This window comes from Loa loa (genome assembly GCF_000183805.2).
Source record: "Loa loa unplaced genomic scaffold supercont3.25, whole genome shotgun sequence".
Taxonomy (NCBI): Eukaryota; Metazoa; Nematoda; class Chromadorea; order Rhabditida; family Onchocercidae; genus Loa; species Loa loa.
This window is the reverse complement of record NW_018108205.1, coordinates 226,529-238,971: the sequence shown is the minus strand read 5'-3', so window position 1 is coordinate 238,971 and position 12,443 is coordinate 226,529. Positions and strand designations below refer to the sequence as shown.

The following is a 12,443-nucleotide window of genomic DNA, read 5'->3' as shown; positions in this document are numbered from 1 at the left end:
TATATATATATATATATATATATATATATATATATATATATATATAAAGGTGTTTCTAGAATCTGGTTTCCCATCTCCTGAAATTTCAATCGAAATGAAACTGGTCAGAACTTGAATGAGTTACAGAAACAGATTGAAATTGAGGGATTAAAAAAATCATTTGCTTTTTTGTAATCTGGTTGCTCGGGATATCTTGATATGATCGATACCGACCATCCATCAAAGGAGGAATACAGTGATCAGTGCATGGGATGTATGCAGGCAGCAGTGAGCACTATAGCAATCTACCGTCTGCTATTGAGGAGTACAGTGAATTGAATAGTTAGTTCAGTGACCTTGAAATTACTGGTCACATGGCACAAACCTCACAATTTACTACTTATATGCATGAACGTTGATTTTGTTTCCTACTTTCCAAGGAATCTTTCCAGGTTTGAGTCAACCGTATGTTTACGAGAACAGAATCGTACGCATTATGTTCACGTTACAAGAATCGGAGCTCATCAGTTAGCCTTAAAAGTAGTCTTCGAAAGATAACTCATACGGGGTAGGTTCAATATATTTATTAAATCTACAACTAATTTAATTCGAACCTGTAGTAATTTAATGTACCTAAATTCATAAATTTTTCATCCATTATCACTGATTTCAAATTTGCTGAATTTTATTAATTGTTAGACAGTGTCTAACATCGTCAAGTAGAAAATTGCATTTTAATTAAACTTCTTATAGCATGTAATGTTGAGGTGGTCTCTAGATTTTTGGTTGTCCAAACTTTCAAAAGTTTCTTTTAACTGCATCAAATTTTTTTTCTTCTAATGACACGCACGTCTTCGGGAATCACTCTAGCATTTTGAATCACTCTAGGAGTTAACCTTAACTGGTAGCAATGAAACTGAAATCGGAGCTATTGAAGCTGAGGAGAAAAATTCATAACTAATTTGTATGTATAGTGACTATTTGCAGAGTACCAGAATAATGCTCCTTTTGCAGGTGTTCAATTTTTGCATAAAATTATATCGGTAATACTTTTCTTGTCGTTATTAATTCATCGCTGCTCCTATCCTGCCATCAGTTGCTCTATCGTCTTTAGAAAATGTTAGAGAGGTTTATAAAACGATCACCTCGTAGTTGGGTGATTTAATTTCTGCGACCACAGAGACACACGAAATCGACATTCTTCAATTGCTCCTTCCCATTGCACACCCTTAAATCCCTTGTCTACGCTGTTTGCGTCCCTTAAATATAACTTGATTTTCCATCAGCAACTCTACACAGTTATATTTCTCTTTAAATTAACGTTTTGCCGTACTTCTTCAGAAATTTCCCTTCCAATATCTTCTTTATCATCGTTGTCATTAATACTGATTATTAGTAGATCTCAGATACCTCAGACTTTGATAATTTGCTTGAATTGCTTCAGAATCCTGCGAGAATTTCAGTTGATTTATACGGATGATAATCTTCAATTTTTAATCTAATGCGATCTACATTTTTTAGTAATAATTGCAATTCGGCGATGTGAAACGATAAATCAAATGATCAAAATAATCGATGTTTTACAATTTTACAAAGAAAATTGAAAATGAATATGCTAAATTCCAATGGTGTGAATTTTAGTTCACTTTTTTGATCAGATTTTAGCATCAGAATAAACCCATTATTTCCTAATTTTCTTTCATCCGCTTTTATGAAAGCAGCAAAACTATTTAAACATTAAAGTGCGATAGGTTGGAATTTCCAATTTGTTGTTTACAAAAAATTTAATGTAACAAATTTTAGGAGAAACTCCTAAAATTTGTTACATTAAATTATCAAGAGAAATGATATAATAACAAATTTTAGGAGCGCTATTAGCTATTGAGACAAATGATGAGGATATGCTAAGATTAATATTGTCGAAAACAGACATACCATTTGATGCCCGAATCGACGGCGCTTACCTGGAAGAGTGGACACTGCTTGAGTTTGCCTTAATGCTTGGTCATCGACAGTGTGCTGAAATATTACTGCGAAGTGGAGCCACAGTTGATGTTGATTGTGAGTATTGCGCGGCCTTATACATACTTTTCAATTACCTTTTTCTTTTTTGAATATCTTAAATATCCATGCTATTGAAATACAAAATCGTATTATTATTCATAAAAGAATGAAATTCAACTTTTGTCCCATTCAGAAGGATTGATTCTATAGAACGAAAGAAATCAAATCAATGGAATTTAGTTTAGAATTCTTTTTTGAAATATTTAAGCGTGTCCGTTAGAACGCCGTTTACAACAAATTCGAGAAAGCACAGAACTTATTACTGAGGAAATTCGATTTTTGAGGACCACCAATATTCAAAATGAAGTGAGCAAACTGCATATGTATTTTCTATATTAAATCAAATTTTAGTAAATTTACTAAAACTTTTAATCAAACCTCAATTCTTCGAAATAAAGTAACATCTGAGGAACGCTATTATTTGAGCAAAAATTTCCTTTGTGAAACAGTGTTCAATTATTTTTGGTTATATAAAAAATAAGTAATTCAGAGTTTTGCAGGATAAGCAGGTAGAGTGTCTAGAGAAACGCCTATTACAAATGAAAAAAATGAAGGCTATTTTGGAAAATACTATTATTCCTGGACCATTAACCAACGTTGAAGCAGTTGTTTCAGCATCAGATCAGTTAACAGTAAGTTGGAAAGATGTTCGTCAACATAATATGGATCTTGTTGTAAACTACAAAGGTTGGCGTTTCACAATTTTACCATTGAAAAGTTATGCATGAAATTAGTTATGGAATTTTGTAGAATTTAAAAAACTTTAGTTGAATGGAGCTTGTGCGACGATTTTAACAGTACTGAGGGAAGCTTGCTTTTGGATACTATTATGAAAAACTATGCAGTTATATCTCAACTGAAACGTGGATTACGATATTCTGTGCGCGTTAGTGCTGCATCCATTGGTGGCTTTGGTCACCCGACCCTAGCAACACCTAAGTCACTACTGATTTCAAGTACTTTATGGAATTTAATAAATTTGTGATGCGTTTTTTTTACCGTGCATCGAAACCTTCTTTGAATTTCGAGCTTTTAGCTAATCAATACTTCTAACGTAGCTACAGTTTTTCATTAAATCGACTGAAATCCTCATAAATTTTGATTTCATGTTGGGAGGACGTACCAAGCAGCTTACAGCGACCATATCACTTGAGTGATCTTTCGAAGCTTCTTCTGGATGTTGAAAAATATCGTTCGTCTCCAATTTGGCAAACGTGTGAGCATGACTAAGTTTGAATTTAGATTCAGTTTTTTCGGAAGATCAGATCTCCTGAACTCTAATTTAATATAATTATACCGGAAAACCTAATTTTGTGTTTGATTTAAAATCACGAATGATTTGCAGTATTTCCCAAATCAAACGAAATAATCGACAAAAAGAAAAAAGGCAACATAAAAAGTCTCTTTGCTGGCGGTTTCCGGTCTCTTAAATTTATACAAAGGTGTTTTTGAAATTGAATTTTTTATATAATAAATGATGATATGTAAATATGCAAAAGCGCAATAGCTCAAATTTCTTCTTGACACTTTATTAAGAAGCACCATGTTATCCTAACTTCGGTGGAAAGGCTCCTTTTAAAAATAAACTTTTTAAGTGTTTAAATTCATGAATCATGAATCTGAATTTGCAAGTTTTGTATTATATATTCACTGCCTTACAGGGGTATCTATTTAGTAAGTATCATTTACTCAGAAATGAAAGTATGTACTGTTGAAGATTATCTTCCAGTTATTCTTGTTGATCAGACGCAGTTTTGCATCGGGAAGGTAAGTCTGAATTTAAATTTCCTGAATGTTTCCCAAATCGCAGATTCCTTTAAGAATTGCAAAGAAGTTCGAAACTACAAATTTCTTCCAATTTAAGGCGTTCGTTTTTTCAGGATGAGATGTACTGGGCGATAAAACTCTCATTAGCCTGGGATGAAATGTCGACTTTGCAGGAAACAAACAATTCAAGCTCGTCAAATTCTTATTTTCGTAGTAGATTTATCGATGCTGCAATAGAAATGCATACAGTTCTTGGAGTGAAAGACATCGGAAGGTTATTATTTGCTTATAAACCAAAACGTGAAAGTTTTTTGCAAGTCGATTTTTTGACGAAAGTATAAAAGATTGTAAATGTTTAATTTTTTTTAGAGTTCATTACCAGCCGATCGTGGACGAAACAAATTCGGTTTCTTTTATTGTCACAGTTCGTTTTTTAAACGGATCACAAACCGCTCAGGTATCTTTGTATTCTTTTAATAACTTTAATAGAACTGATCTTTCTCTCCGAAAACTTCCTAGGTTCTGTTACACTGCAGTTTAGCCTTTCAGCAGAATTGTTTATCTTCATTTCTTGCTGAAGAAATAGAAAATATAAAGATCATCCACTGAAGCGCTAAAACGAGTATTAATTAGCAAGATTTAATTGGAACCCAATTATGCGTTCGCTTTTTAAAGGAATTTTCGGTACCTCTTTTTAATCTAATTTCTGAACAGACTACTAATTCATTACGTAAGTTTTATACAATAATAAGTGTTTTTCTTAACTGCTTGAAGAGTTTAGAGCATATGTTTCACCATATCGCACTTTTGCCTTGTCTCATTGTTCACTCTGCAGTGAGACGTTTAGGTCAGGTTTTGAGACTTTATATACCGATAGTAAATATCTCGTTCCACCCGAGTATATCCATATTTTATGTCCTGCTTGAGAATTTTAATCGGAAATTAAGCGATTTATAGGGTCTGACAACAAGATGGTTGCCTTTGAACAAAATAGTTCGCAAACGAGGAGCTTGTCAGGCGATGGATATGTTGTGGGCAGAAATTTTTAGGATTATCAATTTTTTCGAGTCTTCACATGTGAGGCTGCAAAGAGGATTGTATATATGTTACATGAAACTATATTCATCCATCAATTCCATAGGCGTCGTCGTGCCTCGAGATACACCATCTATTCTCCCATATGCGTTAATAAGATAACTTTTCATCTTTTTTTTTGTTTATTATAGCTGCTTGCATTCTTCTGCTACTTAGTTATTCTTTCATCCTAGCAACTTATACTTGAAGTCTTCATTTTCTGCTTCTTAAAGTTTGGTATTTGCTGATTTACCTATTTCTTCAATATCGCTGGAGAACTGAGGTTTGAACTGGAAGAAAGAAACTAGATTTATTATTTACAGACTTTCAAACAATTCGAGGTTTTCGAAAAATTTTGCTTTACTGTGAAAAGATAACGGTGTCGCAAAATTTGAGCCTGGTAGGGTACATTTATGAATGAAAAAAAGTACCAAACTGAAAATTGGGTTTGGATCTTATGCTGGAAATAATTCTCGATTGATTGATCCATGGAGCACCGTATATGGCAACGCAAGAATTTTGCTAGAACCTTTAGTAATAATTAATCATCACCTTGATTTGGAACCCGGCATTTCTCAATATAACATTTTAAATAAAGAAAACCGAGAGGTAAATTGATTTTCGCCTTTCAGCACATCATTTACCTTCTACCTCATGGATGAAGTTTCCAGCAGCAACGCACAATTCCATTTAAATAAGGACATTGTAATTCAAAGGTCAAAAGTGTTCAACTTCAGTATAGAAGGATTTCAGATTAATTACCAGGGATGCAATTTGACGAATGTTTTAAAGTGGTATGTTTATTTCCAGTTTATATATTTTCAAAATAATTTTGCAGAAAGAATCCACACATTACAAAAGAAGAGTGGGATTTGTTACGATCCGTGGATATTAACGTATCAAACCCTCCAACACCAGTGCAATTCAGTTTTCACACTGCCCTTGTTAGTGCAATATCTCGTTTACTTAATGATCTCGGAATTGATATTGATCTCATACCAAATCAACGTATCTATCGTTTACAAGTTTTTCAATTACAATTCGACGTTTCCTTCATAATTGTAAGTTATTTCTGATATAGATTTACTACAAAAAAGAATTCAGTCCATTTATGTTTACTAAATTCTAATAATTGATGATTGCACTACCACTACTAATATTTCTCATCCGGTAATCTTATAAGGTTACGACAAGTCAACTTTTGCTCTTACTCTGTACTTGAATTTCTTCAATGCGAAAATGCTCTCTAATCTTCCTTTTCTGGAAGAAGGGATAACTATTATATACTATGAACACATTATCCTTTAATTCTGGTCTCATGTATTTTTCATTTGACGATTTCTGAAAGGGCATCCCAAGTCTTAAAAAAACGCGAAGATTTATCGAGTATGATCAAATCAGATACTTCCAGACGAATTTCTTTCTAGCTATTACCAAAAACTGAAGACGTCTGTACTGTGCCAAGTTATTCTTCATTAAAATCGTCACCTATACAGAAAGGTTGCTTCACACTTCCACTCCAAGTTTTCGAAGCGAGTAAGTATACCGTATCTCATGATTTTTCAGCTAGTGAACTTTAATTCATCCCGTATTCGTCTCTTTTCCATACTGGAGGGAAAGTATCCACCTCACAAATCTCCCGAAATATTGGCTTTGTAAGCTTTGTTCAGATTTATAAACCTATGCTTTATTAATCTAGTTTTACCAGCTGTGGCGAATTAAGACCCCTGTATGACAACGTGGACCATATGATTTCTTTAAAACTCCGTCTGCACTTTTCGTAGAATGTGTTTAAATACGTCTGTGGAAATACATTAAAGATTTCAGTTCATTTGTGTACGTACAATCCGGACTTCATCGGTAACTATTGTCGGCTCTCACTTTTTATCGAACATTTCTCAACGGTAAATACAAAACGCTTCAGATTGTAAAATTTTTAATACTGCTCTCGGTAAACGTTTATCCCCTTCCTTCGTAACTGTAAACGGTTCATTGTAAAGCTCACTTTCAGTACATACAACACGAACAGAGAAACAGCCTACTGGAAAAAGATGTCGACGTTTACGCTGATGTACTTCTAAAACTGGACGAGTTCCAACGCAGGTATAGCTTTGAAATAAAACAGAATTTCTTTACAAAAAACTTGACAGTTCCTTTCCAGCGCAGCTCTGAAATGTTTCGCTTTTGTTTCAGATTAGAAAACGTTTGGAAATCAGTGAGATGGATTGGTGATGTCGCTTCTACTGCACGAAACAAACAAGCCACAGGTGTCGTACCACTGAGACGTTTGCTTACAATCGGCAACGAAATAAATGACCGAGGTAGTCAAAATGAGCAAGGAAGAAGCGTGAGTAATACCTGTCTTCCGGAATTCCTCTAGCTTCGTTGACTGCAAAAACATATCACACTGGTTGGTGAATGCAATGATGCATGTGTTCTGGTGTATAATATTAAAGCTACTTTGTAAACTGCAGGATCCAACGGATTCAACAAGTCCATTATATCTTGACCTCTGTAATATGTGGCCACAAAGCGTCATCTCACTAACCAAATCGATAACTGAACCTTGGCTCGACAAATGTTTACAACCAAGAAAAACTCCAACTACTGGAGTGATTAAAGTTTACGCCGCTTACCAGTGCGGCCTTACTTGTGGTACTTCGGTTCGCCTTCAGATAGCATCAACAACCACTGCTAGTGAGATTGTTGCTGTGGTCACTGAACAGTTAACTAAAGCGGCTGCAGAAGCTGGAAAAGCGATCGAATCTAAGGACCCAGAAGATTTTTGTTTGGCAGTAGTTGTTGGTTCCAGAGAACGTAGACTGCGAGACGATTTCCCACCCATGAAATTGCAGAATCCCTGGGATGACGGTCGTCTATTTGTGAAGCGTCGTGACAGCGTCTTGGCAGCTTTGCAAAACGGTAATGAAGCAGCTGTTTGAAGTGAAAGACCTGTTATTGTGCGGTGAAATTAGTATGCCTATTGATCATTTTGTGTGCTGTAAATACATTGCCCAAAGTTAGACATTGTTGTATTTATATACTTCAGTTAGAGAGAAGCTGGTGTTTGAAAATGTATCGAGTCAAAAGCAAATGAATTCCAGACCTGGATGATATACAAAGCAATCCAGAAAATAGCAATATATATATATGCTTTATGGATATGAGCGCTAATCCAAAAAAAATTGGATTGGCGCTACTGAAATAATTATAACTGGAACACTGGAAAAAAGGAAAGCAACTGAGTGGGAAAATGGTGATACAGCAATACCGAAAAAAGGAACTGAAAATGGCGAAAAAGTTATGTAACAAAATGAAATCTAACAAGGACAACCAGTCATTTAATAACACCATACTTGAAATATTAGTTTTTGTGAACTTGATAGCTATTTGCGGATGGCAAAAAAAGGAAAAAGACAAGAATATCACCACAACCAAAACAACTGCTGTCTTACAAAAAACTTTACAGAATTTTGGAGCAAACTAACCTGGAAAATATGATTATTACGAAGGACTACAAACTGAAGAATGTGATGAAATCGTTTCAATTTTCCCTTAAAGTGACGGGTCAACAGCTTGTTAGGAATTGGGTATTGGGAAAAAAAAGCGAATTGAAACACCTCATGACTAAAGTTACTGCACAAATGAACTGTTTAAGTACCAATAAGTGTTAACTTATTTTTTTGCCTGCTTGCTATTTCCACTCAACATTTTATGCTCCTAACCATTAAAGCTTCAGAGTTGCTGAAAAATACATAGTCTGAAATAGATGTCTAAACCCTAATCGAAGACATACAAGGAGAGACCGTGTGGTAGGACATAAAAGTTGCGGCAAAACGTTAACGAAATTTACTGTTTTAAGGATAGAAAATACTTTCGATCCATTAAAGTTTGCAAAATTCTAGAACACATTCATACCAAGTATTACCAGACGCCCTCAAAATATGGAAATATATCTAGTAAAAAAGAAAAGGTTGCTGAAATTATATGGCCTCAACTAAATGAATGTTCATGTCATCAGCTTGACATATGAATTATAATTTGACACATCCCTTTTTAAGATTTCACGCACCGGTCCCATTACACGTTCAAATCGTGCTCGATCTAATTTTACACATTTCAAAGGTGTTTTTGCGATTACAGTTGCAGCTCGTGGCCGATCTAAAAGAAGCGCTATCTCACCTGAAAAAAAAAGCAAGGCTTAGAATTTAAAAAACCGTGTTTACATCCCGAACAACAGACATGGTGATGGCGTCAGCACTTAAAATGTATCCTTTACTTTGCTCCTTGGGATGCTTTGAGAGTAATCTTAATCAGGAAACTTATGGAATCAAACGGTTTTAAAAATGAAATTCTAAAAACTTGCCGAAATAATCCGATGAAGATAAATGTCCAACGATTTCAAAGGGTGAGTCGTCACTTCGCTTCTGCAGTACATCTGCCTGCCCCTCCACAATGATGAAAAATTCATCACCAGGATGTCCCTTAATTCAAAAAACAAAAGTTCGGCAGTCTGTAAAATCTGGGTGAAAATACATGGTGAAAAGAACCACATCCTAAACCCTTATTTTATGTAATGAAAAAAATAAGAAAAAAAAATGCTAAGCACATGGAGGATGCTTCCCAGACGAACAGATTAAACTTGAAGCGAGTAACGTTCTAAACGAAATCAGCGTTAAATTCACACAATTTTATTACACTGAAAGTGAATTTTGTAACTTAAAAGCTCATTGAGATGTTCTAAACGAAAAAAAGATGATAGTAACTAGTGATTCTAAAAATAAAAAACGAAAACGACCGTACGTGCAAAGCAAACCTGTTCAACAACACGTGTTCCTGGTTCGAAATCGCATCTCTCTAAAGCATCAGCAACATTCGCTCGTTCCCACTTGTCAAGATCAGCTAAAAGTTAATCGAGTCTTAATATTAAGCTCTTCAAATATAATCACAGGGTAACGATGTAATGAAGCAGTAAAATATCATAAAAACTTGAAACTATCAAGGAATAATTCAAACTGAAATCCTCAGAAATCTCCTAAAGCTTTAACAATGAAAGATAACATGCAGAATTGTTCTAATACACAACGAATAATCCAAGCCATGACGCAACTGAAGCTGCAGATTCTTCAAATATCAGCAAGACAAGGAATAGTTGGAAGGACTTACACAGGATTTGGACTTTCGACAGAAATTCATCATAAAGCTTCCTCTTTCGCATTGTGGATCCCATAAGGATCTGTCGATAGGTAATACGATCAATCGCCCAGCATTTCACTACATCAGATTTTGCAACTACTGTTGCTGCCCGTGGAGTTCCATAAATTAGAGCGAGTTCACCGAAACTACCACCTTCTTTAATAGATAATGCATATTCACCATTTACAAATACGTCTACCTGAAAAAGACAGAAATTTCAATATGAAAATGGATCAAGCGCTCTTGCTAGAGGGATTTACGTGGAAATCCCGGCTCATAAATTTTCTACCGTATTCAATCAATTCCAGCATGAATATGAGAAAAGATTTTCAATTATGACTACAAAATAGAATAATACAAAAAGAATCGATGACGAAGACCATACGATTAATCTTTTTGCAGCAGTGGATCGAGTGATGAGACTCATTTGCTCTTTGAATAACTATTTTGGAATGGTGTTTAGAAAACTTACTTCACCGGAATCAATCACATAGAAATTATCGCCTTCCTCTCCCTGCTCAATGATAGTTTCGCCCTTTTTCTTTTCAACAGGAAACATGGCGTCAAACATAGCTTTCTGTTCGTCTCCCTGAAGACAACTTATACTCCTCTCTACAATGATCTCTGCAAGTGCAAAATTCATTTCCAAATTGAAGAAATTCGGATTCAAAGATTCTAAATGAATGGCTTAAATATTACTCCTCGTCTTTTAAAAAAATGAAAAAAAAAAACAACGCCATCATTTCTTTATAACCCCAATTACTACCAGTGAAGGGAAACACAGACCTGAGGCTAAAATTATGACCCTTTCCTTACGGTTCAACGCACGACTTCCCTGGTTTGCATTTGGAATATAATTTATCCCAGACAAAACAGACTTTAATTGCTTTAAAAACAGATAAATACCAATATGTAAAACAAGCTCGCTTAAAGATTCGAACTATTCGTTTTTTTTTTCTGAAAAGATTGCTGATGTATTCCTCAGAGATAAGGTAAAGATATTCCAAATCTTTTTGGGTATTCAGAGAACAATGAGTTTCAAACACATGGGAAAAGATAATGAATACATAAACAAACTTCAAGATGCGAAAAAAGGATATTTTTTGCACATTGCTGCTTCCAGTGCCCTTCGAGTTTCATCATCTTTAGGTATCACTACTTTATCATAATTTGCAGCTTCATTTTCATCGGGTACCTTTAAAAGTCCAAAACATAGCTAAGAAACTATTAGTAACAAAGTTTGCGGAAAAAAATCTATTAATTGGTTAAACCAAAATTAGTGCAGCTAGATATTTCTGGCTAACAAAAGTTGACAAAAAACAAACCTCTGCGCTAACTGCAAGACGTCGCCGGTTTCCTTGTTGGATTTTTGGAGGTTCATCAATGGTGTCATCATCATCTGCTGCTTCTACTCGAGGACTTGACACCTGTAAACGGATTAGTAATAAAATTCTACAACCAATAAGAAAACCGAAACAATAGACTGAATCAAAGAAAAGATGGGCAACGCAAAAAATTATTAACTACTTGGCGCAGTTTGCACTTCATAAGCAACTATTAGACTTTTTGGGTCTTGTCGATGAAGCAAATAAGAAAGGTAAGGATGTGTACCACAGTTTCGTCGCCAAGCTTCTGGCTCTCGATAGCATTAGCTGCTCCTGCAGTGGAAGTAATAGAGGTTGCAGATGTAGCAGAAGCAGTAGCAGCACCTGTGCTCATGTTGCGACGCCTTTTCAGGCTCAAATGTTGTCCCATTTTCAAAATTAGTAATCTGGAAGATTCCTACGTAAACCACAAATGGGCAACCAGAAATGCGTCGACTGACCGACTATCATGTACGTTTCCGGCGTCACTCTTGCAGTTGGTGCCTATGTGTTATATACGTGCGTGCATCCGCACCCTCACAGTGGTCGTTAACAGCAGCGAGTAACGTTTGTGAGTAGAGCAGTAGCAAAAAACAAGAGCTGCAGCAACTACATATACCACACAGCGATCAATGCAGCATTTGCTTCCTTCCCTGACTACCATCCCGCCCGATTCCATTCCGTCGTTTTCGAAATACACTAGCTTCCTCTTCCTTCTACTACAGCTTCGCTCTGCTCCTTTTCATTTCAGCACTATTTCCATTTCAATGGAGTTAGGCGCAGAGCGATCGCTGAGAAAATGGGCAGTATGTGGCAGGAATAAGCGGTATGCGTTATATCTAAATTCAAATAACAAGAGTTGTAGTAACACTACTCTGTATTACATACCATATATATATATATATATATATATATATATATATATATATATATATATATATATATATATATATATATATATATATATATATATATATATATATACTACTACTACTACTT

At 35.2% G+C, this 12,443-nt stretch overlaps 4 protein-coding genes across 4 annotated transcripts; 2 read left to right on the top strand and 2 right to left on the bottom strand.

The window, feature by feature from the left end:
- Nucleotides 1–1,521: 1,521 nt before the first annotated feature.
- On the top strand, nucleotides 1,522–3,028 carry LOAG_16881 (hypothetical protein; the record flags this gene model as incomplete). Its single annotated transcript, XM_020449535.1, has 5 exons — nucleotides 1,522–1,607; nucleotides 1,846–2,040; nucleotides 2,252–2,349; nucleotides 2,544–2,730; nucleotides 2,811–3,028. The coding sequence occupies exons 1-5, from the start codon at nucleotides 1,586–1,588 to the stop codon at nucleotides 3,026–3,028; spliced, it is 720 nt and encodes a 239-aa protein (XP_020306925.1). The 5' UTR covers nucleotides 1,522–1,585.
- A 710-nt stretch (nucleotides 3,029–3,738) lies between these two features.
- LOAG_16880 (hypothetical protein) lies at nucleotides 3,739–7,826 on the top strand (the record flags this gene model as incomplete). Its single annotated transcript, XM_003144048.2, has 10 exons — nucleotides 3,739–3,810; nucleotides 3,924–4,084; nucleotides 4,180–4,267; nucleotides 4,768–4,907; nucleotides 5,723–5,945; nucleotides 6,312–6,420; nucleotides 6,712–6,788; nucleotides 6,896–6,987; nucleotides 7,078–7,231; nucleotides 7,359–7,826. 10 exons carry the CDS (start codon nucleotides 3,739–3,741, stop codon nucleotides 7,824–7,826), a joined length of 1,584 nt encoding a protein of 527 aa, XP_003144096.2.
- Nucleotides 7,827–8,893: 1,067 nt separating this feature from the next.
- LOAG_16879 (cGMP dependent protein kinase) lies at nucleotides 8,894–10,723 on the bottom strand (the record flags this gene model as incomplete). Its single annotated transcript, XM_020449534.1, has 5 exons — nucleotides 8,894–9,066; nucleotides 9,251–9,368; nucleotides 9,701–9,786; nucleotides 10,051–10,279; nucleotides 10,553–10,723. The coding sequence occupies 5 exons, from the start codon at nucleotides 10,721–10,723 to the stop codon at nucleotides 8,894–8,896; spliced, it is 777 nt and encodes a 258-aa protein (XP_020306924.1).
- A 435-nt stretch (nucleotides 10,724–11,158) lies between these two features.
- Nucleotides 11,159–12,106, bottom strand: LOAG_16878 (hypothetical protein; the record flags this gene model as incomplete). Its single annotated transcript, XM_020449533.1, has 3 exons — nucleotides 11,692–12,106; nucleotides 11,406–11,507; nucleotides 11,159–11,275 (listed from the first exon to the last, which is right to left on the bottom strand). Exons 1-3 carry the CDS (start codon nucleotides 11,833–11,835, stop codon nucleotides 11,159–11,161), a joined length of 363 nt encoding a protein of 120 aa, XP_020306923.1. The 5' UTR covers nucleotides 11,836–12,106.
- Between the last annotated feature and the right edge of the window lie 337 nt (nucleotides 12,107–12,443).